The following is an 11239-nucleotide window of genomic DNA, read 5'->3' on the forward strand; positions in this document are numbered from 1 at the left end:
TGCATCTTTTTTCTCGGATCAAAAACACTAAAATTACCAACATCTTGTTAATGTTTTTCAAGCCATCCCAATATTTTTCGAATTTCATAAACATTTCCTCAGCTTTTAGCTTAAGATCAACATCTAAACTATTACAGAGCAGCTGAAGCTTTCCTGCTAAATTAACTATCTCACCGTAACACTTGTGTGCATTCAGAGTAGTAGAAGCTGAAACTACCAATGTGGATTGATAGAAAATATTAAGAAACTTCACTAACCCCTAAACCTGAAGCCAATGATCTGCTGTAGGTGGTCCATTCCTTTTCTTACCATTATCAACCTCTAGGAAATGGTCATTATACAACTTATCCTCAAACTCCATCCTATCAAATGCTCCCTTGAATTTAACAGCCCTTGTCAACATCAAAAAGGTTCAATTCAATCAAGTTTTCACATATAGAGGCATTCTACCCCTTGCCATCCTACCAATATCAACCCTAAGTTCAAATGCCTTTTGTCTAGTAGTCCCTGACCTTACATACGAGAAACCATTACGAACTGCAGTCACACTTTCGACATAATCAGACATCCCATCCTTCACTATCAAGTTAATGATGTTACCAGCGCATCTAACATGCATAAAATCTCCATTCATCACCAACGATTCATCTGATACCAAGGAGAAACTAGACTGAAAACTACCCAGTGCATTACTATTAGCAGATGCATTATCCATAGTAACACAAAATACTCTTTCGATTCCCCAATCAGCAAGGCAAGCAAGAAGTGTATTGGGTATGGTTTTACCTTTGTGGTCTGTTACATATTTGAAGCCAATAATTAGCTTCTTCAACCGCCAAAATTTATCAACGTAATGTGTTGTAATCACCATATAACTAGCACCTGCATATTTAAAAAAAAAAAGATAATGATTAGATTAAATAACAAGATAATAAGCTAATCAACAGATTAAAGTGAAGAACATCACCCGTAATTGGACAAACCCAAATGTCAGTTGTGACTGACACTCTTTGGTTGCTAGTCATAAACCATTGTCTAAAAGCAGCTTTCCTCTCAACATACATCTTCACAATGTCTTTTGATGCTGTTCTTCTTGAATGAGGCTTATACAAGTTGACCTTTAAAAAAAACACTATTAGCAAATTTGTTTAAGAAAAAACAAAACCAAAAATATAATAATAAGAGGTTAAGAACTAACCTTGATGAAACATATCTTTTTGTGAGTTTGGAATACTTATGAATGTATGAAAGATGCAATCAGACAACACACACAAGCTAAAACCAAAGATATATGATTAGATGGAATGCAAGAGGTTTCAATTACTCTTATGCAGTTGCAGTATAAGAGATGTCAATCCATAATGAGTATGATGCAAACAGTCAAGATGTAAACACTTATCTAAGTTAAGCCAAATATGAAAATGGTTTTGGTGTAACAGTTTGATGACAGAAATGTAAATGCAGAATGTAAAACTACTAAGATGACTGTTTAAATGCAAGATTATAACTGAAAATAAGATATGCAATGAAACAGGAACGAAACTAGAAAGATGCAGGACATAAAGCAAGAACTGGGAAACGGACTCGAGCAGGCACTCGATCGTATGCTCGATCGAGTACTGGGTCGAGTGGGAAGCTACGAAGAACAGAAACAAAACTTAACAATTAAACAGAGTAGGTTGAAAGTAAATCAAACAGAAAACGGATAACAGTAATCAAATAGAGAAATCAATAAACACAGAAGGTCCTAGGGATGGATTCATGGGCTGGACTTGAGCTATACTAATCTAAACTGACCAACAAACCTCAATCAACAGTGACCTATCTCTAGACAATGATCTTCCAATACTTGTTAATCCATTCTCATGACAATAACAATCAAGCTTTGATACTCCTAGATCTAGTTATCACTAGCTATTGCATATAAAATAAGGCATAAAGATCCAGATCATCACATGTCAAAAACCTTCCTACACAACCAATCTCTTGGGATAGGAACAGTAATCTCTGGCATTAGTATTATCCAAAAGCTTAAACATTGGTATGATGCTAAGCAACCTAGGATCTTTTCTTACCCTCTCAGATATAAGAACAGCATAGAACATGCCTAATCTAGAAGAGATATTTATACAATCAAGCTTGATCAGTCTAAATTACCATAACTCTCATCCAGCCTAATCCATCACTAAGATCCTAACACACTACTTAGATGAACAAAATCATAAACCCAGAAATCAATGAAACTTGCATGATTAGAAAGATAAGATGAAGATCTACAACTTTGTTCAAAGAAATAACTTAGATTGTCAATACCCAAAAAGTTACAGAAGCAACAAGGTATGGAAATCTCAAGAAAAAGCTTAAAAGTGTTGATGATGTAAACTTAAAAGCTAAAATCCTAAAAAGGGTAAAAACTAGGTTTTCTGATATTTTTCCTCTGTAAAGTGGCTTGTCAGCAGCCATAGAGTACAAAGGGTATATATAGAAAATTAGGGAAGCCCTAAAATGGCTACAGGACAAAATAGAGAGGCAGCTCGAATGACTCGACCAGGTGCTCGGTCGAGTGCATGGTCGATTCCGGTCTTCTTCTGCTCCTTCCAGTCGGTCGAGTCCCTCTCAGCACACGATCGAGTGTCTGGTCGAGTGTGGTGGTCGAGTGAACTTTCGGACCTTGATTCTCTTCTGCTCTAGCTCCTTTGTTTGCTTCTCTTGATGGCTTCACTCTCCCTCAGCACTTATCCATGCTCCATTGGGTCCTAAATCACCTGTTTATGCAAGAAACAATGCAAATGCAATGGAAATCTACTCTAATGCATAAATAGCCCTAAAACTACTCAATGATGACCTAACAAGCTAGTAAAACATGCAAAATGTGTAAATAAACCAAGGTAAGACAAGGTAAAATATGTGAACATCAACACCCCCAAACTTAGTCTTTGCTTGCCCTCAAGCAAACAAACAAGACATGAGTAGGAAAGTGAGGTTTGAAAGTGGGATCTCAGAACCTTAAACATGCTAATAGACTACCTAGAAACAATGTCCAAGTTAATAGTACTAGGATGCAAGGTGAATGAGTACTTAAAGATTTTAGACAAACCTTTCACAACCTTAACTGATTCAAGCCTTAGACTTCCATATGCATTCAAATCAACCATTTCCTTTAACATTCATTAAACAAGAACATGAATCAGATTATGCAATGGTTAAACTCATTTGGTTTGGTAATAAGGGTTCAGAGACAAAAATGGTCTCTCTTTTGAGTGGGGCTTATCAATAACAAGGGTTCTCTCACAAAAAGTGGATTGAGCTTTAGAAGAAGGCTAAAGGTAAGATCACTTAGACACATACAAGAACAGAACCTTGTCTACCCAAAGGCACCCAAAGTGTTTGTTCCTAATCATTCTTAACCCATGATGTCTTATTTCTACCCTTTAACTTCATCCTTTCTCTTTTGCCCTTTTTCTCTTTGTTTTTCTGTCCTAGGAGGGGTTTCTTACTTGATTTCTCTTAGTGGAATGGGGTTTCTTTCTTATTTGCTAAGGTTCTTACTCTTACTTATTTCCCAAGTCACAAAGCTTTTCACTAGACTCTTCTTTTCTTTCTTTCTTTTCTTTGACCAGAACCTTACTTAGAACTTTTAATGCTCCCATTCTTTCACTTGGTTAAGGGTATGGGAAAACTGATTCAATGATGAAATCAGCTACTTGGATCAACAAGAGTGGTGAAAATGGGAAAAGATTATCCAAAATATTACAACCAAATCAAAGGCACATTACATTCACCTCTAAAGACTTGGACCAAAACAAATGCAGATGGTTGATCAAGTACAACCCTGGAACACTAGTGGATCCAACGCTAACTAATCGAGAACCATTGCATTTTTTAACCACAGTGATATAGATAACACACCACGACTTGGTGTGCAAACATCTCTTAAACCACAAAAATTAACCTAATGACACGAAAACAAATACTAACACAGAGAAAGCCAAAAAACTACTACCGAAAAACGATCAAATCCCAGCTATGAGAACCTCTGGATCGACATGTAGAACTTGGCCCAATAGTTTCAACATCCAAAGGCGCATCATCAGAAGAGCTTGGTCTCTCCGACTTTCACTGTTCCGGTCCTAAACCTAAAAAAACGGACAATACATCTGACTGACCCGACCAAGAGTCGTGAGGCAAACCGACGAAATAGTTGCTTCTCCGATCTAGCCAAATAACAACCAGAATGCTAATGTTCTAAAGATTAAATTTGAGAACACAGAAAAGCATATCATCACCTCACAGTGCAAGAACGAGGGGCTACATCACTTCCGTCGATTTACAAGGCACACTCCTTGGTCGGACTGAAACTAAAAACAACCCGCTACTTGCTGCAAGACACCGCTGTGGCTGGAATGAGAGGTAGGATCTGAATATGAACCCAAACCCGACCGTAGAAGCTCGTCGAAGAGAAGCTTCATCTCTCATTGCTCACCGAATCCAACAAACCGCCGGAGACAAAACCGCCGGAACCAGCAAACGAAGTCGCCAACCCAGATTCGCTAGATCTGGCTATAGATTCGACGCTGTCCTCCAACATCGCACCAGAGCCTTCACCAGTAACCACCACCACGGAAACTTTGCTTCACTCACCGAGATGTCAGCGGAACCACCACCATCGAGAGGCACCCAACCGCTGGCGAAAGGAAGACGAGGAGCGGGAGAAGACAACAAAGGAACTACAAAAGAAGTAAAGAACGGAGCCATCTTCGGCACCGGAAGGGCAACCGGAGAGGCAGAACGAAGCCAGCGACTTTCCCTCTCTCTCTGTCTCTTTCTCTCTCTAGAGGCTAGGCTTTTTGAAGAAGACGGTGGCTATACTTCCTCTTTTCTTTTCTTTTTGAACTCACCAAGTCCCAAACCCAGAATTTTAACCACCTAGTCCTATCTAGTTTGAAAAATGCAAACTAGAACTACACAAGGTTTTATTCTTGTCTGTTCAAATCTAACACTTTCTACCAAGCTCAATCCCAAATTAGGCCTCACACTCACAAGATATAACATGGCTTGAAAGAAAGGTTGGTTAAGGGTATGGGAAAACTGATTCAATGATGAAATCAGCTACTTGGATCAACAAGAGTGGTGAAAATGGGAAAAGATGATCCAAATATGTATAGAGTAGCTATGAGTTTTAAGCAATGCACAAACTGATAATTAAAAGTCCATATTAGATTCTTATAAATAGGAAATGGTTTCATATCACAACATGCTTCAGTTTAGACAGAATGCAATATAGGAATTCTATACTTGGTTCAATCTTATGTTTCTAACTACTCAACTAGCATCAAAGTACTATTAACTTGGGCACTGATCCTAGTTTAGTGAATTCAAGCAAGTTATTAAGGCTAAACTTATCATAGATCCCTAATGCAAATATGAAGCAGTCTTATATGAAACAGGGTACTCGACTATGGCCATCGGTTGCGACCCGGTCGAGTGTTGCGTCGAGCTGGCTGGTCGAGTGGCCTGTTGTGGGTAGAATGGCTGACCTTGCTGCTCATAGTATTGTTGTAGAAGGGTTGGGTCCATGACGTATTGCGGTGCAAAGGGTGGGTAAGCTGGACCATATGGATAAAGTGGATAACCTGTTGGAGCTGGAAAGCCATAAGGAGGTCTAGGTAGGTGCTCGGTCGAGTACATCAGAGGCGCTCGGTCGAGTGGGTGCTCGAGTGCACCGGTCGAGTGCCTCGGAAACTGAAGTTCTGTGCGGCCCGAAGCTCTGGCTGGTATCAATGGGTTTTCAGCTCTGGACAATGCTCTAGTTGAGCAGCTCCTCCTCAAAGGTCTTGATGGTGCTGGTGATGAATCTCCAGTCTTTAACTCAGCAATTTCCTTCTTTAAACCCTTTATGGACTTAGCTATCTTACCCATCTTCTTTTTCAATTTATCCACAGTCTTCCCTTTTGCTTGTCTCTCTAACCCCTCTACTATCTCTTGGGCTTGGTTTATACTCTTCAAAATAAAATTGGTCTTCCCCATCAGCCATCTCCACATCTCTAGCTTGATCCTCTCTTACTTGGGCTGTACCATCAAACAAGAATTCAGCAGCATGTTCAGCTCTTCTCTTATGGTGGTGAGTGCTTGATTAGGTAGAACAAGTTGAGTCTTCCCCACTGTTAGATGCTCAAAGTTGAAGAGGTGCTTCCCATGGTGCAACTCCTTTGCTAGAATAAGGGTGGAAGTGAGATATTGGGTGTCTATCCATCTTGGTTTGGCTTTCTCTCCTTGAAGTGGTATATTTGCAGCTACAAGGATTGGAGTGATGATGCCTCCAATGGTTAGAACTCCAGTTGAGTTCCTCTTGTGCAGCTTGCTAACCCAGCTTCTATAATAGATGAATTGGTCAATGAGGACCATAGCCAAATCTGTATCCACATTGCTCCCAAGGATAACAGTCCCATCTCTTGCTTGTGTGATGATTCCATAGAGTGCTACATCAATCATCTTAAGCTTTCTCTCATTCAAGTTTCCAGTTTCCTTCCTAGCAAAGAATGTATTTGCTAAAGCTTTGTGGAATTACCTTAGGACTGGACTCCTTATCTTTGAACTCTTGGTCTTGGAAGAAGAATAAAGCTTGTTGTCTCCAATTGTCTCCAAAACAGCAAAAAGTTCTTCCTTGCGTATGACCATGTCCTCTTCACTTCCAACTTCAAACCCATAGAGTGTGGCTAGCTGCTTGAGTGACAGCTCATACTTCTTGCCCTTGATGGTGAAGTCAATGTAATCAGCTCCCATGTCTTGGTCCATGCTTGTGAAGAGATGAAGTTTGGTGGTGGATAGAAATTCACAACTCTCTTCCCTATACCCCTCCAAGCACAAACCCATGAATTTGCTTAGGTTGCATTTCTCAAACAGAAACTCAACATCTTCAGCAATACCCAGCTTCTCCATGGTTTCTTTATGAGGATATCTTGTTCCTTGGAAGCTCATCTTCATGAAAGCTTCATAGAGTTGGCTTGGGGTTTGGGAACCAGATTCTTCTTCCATCTCTTCTTCTTCTTCACTTTCATTCTCTTCATGTTGGTGTTCTTGAGCTGGCCTCTTCCCTTTTGCCTTGTGTCGTCTTATGTGCTCTTCAAGAGTAACGTCCATCTCTCATCACTCTCTGTCCGCTCTGGATCTTCCTCAACAGGTTAGTTTTTCTTCTTCCAAAAGCCACTCGACCCCCTACTCGAGCTAGCACTCGGTCGTTTAACCTCTAGTACGTTGTCGAGTGCGTTCACCAGTTTCTCTTTGTGTGACCAAGGATGTATCACGCCGATCCATGAATCGATCAGCAGCTTTCTTTCCTTCAGCTTCACGAATGGCAGTTTGTTGTGATGTCTCTCTAGACCTTGAAGACATTTTGAAAGAGAACTGAAAGAGATAGAGTCAAAGCTCAAAGTTAATAGGTTGGTAACCCAAAAACCAAAAGAACTAAGCTTGAGCAAGAAGATAAAACTTGAGAGAGATTTCTAGCTAGATTTTTAGTGTGTTTAGAAAATGAGAGAGTGTGAGAGACTAAAATCGAGTTTGCTTCTTATAAAGAGGTTAAAGAGGACAAGGAGACAAGAGTGGAGCGTCCATACCATTCAAATTTGTAATGGAAATCTTTGACTCACTTTTGATGTCACTCGACCCCACCATTCGACCCCATGTGGTCGAGTGCTTGACCAAAATTCAAATTTCGAAATTTTTTTCCCTCCACTCGATCGAGCAAAAGAGAAATTGAACCGAGTGGGCCTGGGCCTATAGTCACTCGATCGTGTACCCCTCATGGGCTGGTCGAGTGGCCCCAAAAACTCCTTTCTACAAGTTCAATTCTTCCTAAACACATCTATTCTCTCTAATAAAGGCCTGTCCAACACAAACATAAAAGAAAAATATCAAAACTACAAGGAAAATCAAACTTATGTACAATGATACCTTAGGGACTTCCTCCCTAGTGAGGTTGTTTAAAGTCACTGAGATTGACTTTTGATGCCTTTTCAGGCTTGGTTTGGAGACCAATGAGGTGATGAGATCCTCCCTGGTGTAACTTGATCACTGTGAAGCTGATTCTTGATCACTTCACCCTTTAAACTTGAACCTTGTTTCTGTTTAAGCTTGAACCTTGGCCTTTCTTTCTTCAAGGACCTCTTGTTGATCTGAACCTGAAGTTCCTTCACCAAGCTAGTCAATTCTTGAACTGAACCCTTGAGCTTTTCAACTAAATCCTCATCAGAAGAGAACTTAGCTTTTGGAGTTCCCACTTCACTTGAGACCTCATGATCTCTCTTGTCTTTAAGAACAAAAGGCTGACCTCTAGAGGGCAAGTTGGTTAGTGTTGATATAAAATTTCATGATCAGACCCTCAGCTATGTTCAAGGTTATCAACCCCTCCTTAACATCAATTATAGCTCCATCAGTGGCTATGAATGGTCTTCCTAGGATGATAGGGTCTTCCAACTCATTATCCATGTCTATAATGAGGAAATCAGTAGGAATTCTAGCCTTGCCTATCTTCACAGGGAAATTTTCCATCTTACCAACCACATCCTTATGTGATTCATCAGCTAGACACAGGTAGAGGTTATTGGGCTTGAAGTCAGTATGCCCAAACTTCTGTGCAATGGAGTAGGGCATTACACTGATAGATGCTCCTAGGTCACATAAGCATTTGTTGAAATGAAAGTACCTGAAAGAGCAAGGCAGATCAAATGGACTTGGGTCTTCAAGTTTGGTTGGAATGATGGCTCCCTCAATCTCCTCAAGATCCTTCTTATCCTGATTCTGAACCTTCTGCTGTGATATCTTAAGTAGTATGTTTTGCTAGAGAGGGTATGGAGCATACTGTTCCAAAGCAGGTCCTCTCTCTTCTTCTTTGTACTGAATGGGAACCTCTTCTTTCAAAGCCGTCAATTCCTTCTTTTCAATTATTTCCCTGAGTTCCTTCAGTTTTTGTAGCTTTAAACGCCCTGGGAATGGTAGAGGAGGCTTATAAGCAGGAGGGATGTATCTAACAGGTTTAACAGCTTGTACGGGATCAACTCGATCAGCCACTCAATCATGCACACCATCGTGGGAGTGGTCGAGTACACGGTCGAGTGGTACTCCGTTTTCTGTTTGCTGTGTAAAACCTTCACTCTGAGCTTTGTCTTTTGACAAATCCTCCCCAGCTTGAACCTCACTGTGAACTCCGTGGGATTTTGAACAGCCTTACCAGGTAGTTGGTTTGGCTTAAGAGCTGATGTAGAAGCAATGTTGCTCTCCATGAACTTGAGTTTAGAATTCAAACTCTCAAACTTAATATTCAGATCATTATAAGAAGAATCCAGCCTCTGGTTGAACTCAGCCAACTTCTTTGCTGTCTCAAGCTGCCCATTTGCTTGTCCAAGTAGCATCTGCTGAATCATAGCTCTTAAATCTGCTTCCTGGCTCTAGTTAGTCTGAAACCCTGGTGGGGGACACATTGGAGCCTGGAAACTTTGGTATTGCTGCTTGGGTACATAATTGTTATGTTGCTAGGGCTGTTGAGCTAGATAGACTTGGTCTTGTGGGTTTGCCACATTAGTACTTCTGTAAGACAGATTGTTGTTCTTGAACTTGTTGTAAGGCTTGAAACCACCTTGATTCTGAACATCACACAACTCAATCGATTCATTCTCCACAGCTTGAACTATTGTGTCTTCATCAGCACGAAAGTGAATGTTTGTCTGCTGACTAAGCAGAATCTTGTCTAACTTGTCATGCACAGTCTTCAAATCTTTCTTGTACTTCTCATCCTGGGCAGGTTCAACAAATCTGATAGTCCTATCATAGTCTTCATTGTAATTCCCATCTGATTGAGCCAAATTTTCTACCAGTTCCCATCCTTCATCCACATGTTTGTTGAGAAAGTTCCCATTTGATGCAGTGTTCAGCAACATTCTGATTTTGGTAGAACTCATTTGTACATTATGCTAAGTAGGGACTCATTACTAAACCGATGATGAGAACATTGGGTTTGGTAGCCTTTGAATCTTTCTCATGCTTCACAGAAAGTCTCATTATTCTTTCGTGCAAAACCAGATATCTCATTTCTCAGTCTAGCAGTCCTTGCATTAGAGAAGAACATGGTCAGGAAAGCCTTTTTGCAGCCATCCCAGGTTGTGATTGCTCCTGTTGGTAAAGTCTTCTCCCACAAGTGAGCTTTATCTCCAAATGAAAATGGGAAGAGTCTGAGCTTGAAACTGTCTTCACTTACTCCATTAATCTTGGTTAGGCCAGAGAGCCTATCAAACTCATCAAGATGGTCTAAGAGATCCTCCATAGGCAGACCATGGAACTTGTTTGACTGGATCATAGTAATCATCCCACTTTTTACCTCAAAATTATTATTTGCTTTTGCAGACCACTATTCCTGCCCTTTGTGTGTGGGTGTTTGGAGCATCACCTGTTCCAATCTGTCTTGGTCTCTGCATGGGTGGATCCATGAGCAGCTGGTGTTCTTATTCTTGAAGGATTCTCATTCTCTGTTGCCTCAAATCTCTTGGTAAACAGTTGATGTGCTCAATGTATCTTTCAAGGTTCTTAATTCATTTCGATCTGGTTTGCATGTACGGACTCGATCACCTACTCAAACTGGCAGACGGTCGAGCACTGGCTCGAGTGAACCTTTGTTGGTGACTCGATCTACCACTCGAACTGACACTTGGTCGAGCATTGGCTCGAGTTGAAGATCGAACTGACTAAAACTAGAAGACTGACTGAATCCGGCTTGGTTACTCGATCGATTACTCGAACGTGCAGATGGTCGAGTGCAGGGTCGAGTTGGTACCTGAGACTCAAAACAACTGAAACAAGATTTATATTGTGGTGTGTGTGATGATGTATGCAGTGGTGAGATATGAATGGAATGATGGATGGGTGTTTCAATTCCCCTTATGCTATTGCAGTACAAGAGGTATCAATCCTAAATGAGTGTTTGTGAACAATTAAGATATGCATATGAATCTAAGTTAAGACAAATGTAAAGATTGTTTGTCACTAACAATCCTAGGAAGAAAATGTAAAATGCAGAAAATAAACTACAAGAACTAACAACTAGATGCAAATGAAACTGAATGATTGAAACAGTGATAAAGCAAGAACAGAAACAGAGACTACTACTAATGAACTAATGCAAGATAATTAATGAACTGAAAACTAAATGTATGCAACTGGAATGAAACAGGAATGAAACAAGACAAAC

General features: G+C 40.4%; 1 protein-coding gene across 1 annotated transcript; it reads right to left on the reverse strand.

Moving 5' to 3' along the window:
• Positions 8016–9422, reverse strand: LOC104753536. The gene is made up of 4 exons (XM_010475778.1): positions 9121–9422; positions 8861–9025; positions 8405–8704; positions 8016–8331 (listed from the first exon to the last, which is right to left on the reverse strand). The coding sequence occupies exons 1-4, from the start codon at positions 9420–9422 to the stop codon at positions 8016–8018; spliced, it is 1083 nt and encodes a 360-aa protein (XP_010474080.1).

The sequence above is a fragment of the Camelina sativa genome, chromosome 16, assembly GCF_000633955.1.
Source record: "Camelina sativa cultivar DH55 chromosome 16, Cs, whole genome shotgun sequence".
Lineage (NCBI taxonomy): Eukaryota > Viridiplantae > Streptophyta > Magnoliopsida > Brassicales > Brassicaceae > Camelina > Camelina sativa.

Bases quoted from the DNA above. Each gene is read 5' to 3' on its own strand.
- LOC104753536 (XM_010475778.1), bottom strand. From the start codon at position 9,422: ATGATTCAGCAGATGCTACTTGGACAAGCAAATGGGCAGCTTGAGACA. The intron at 8,705-8,860 runs GTATGCTCCATA...TTGCTCTTTCAG, and splicing joins AGAGGACCTGCTTTGGAACA to GTACTTTCATTTCAACAAAT. The intron at 8,332-8,404 runs GTTGATAACCTT...CTTGCCCTCTAG, and splicing joins ATAATTGATGTTAAGGAGGG to AGGTCAGCCTTTTGTTCTTA.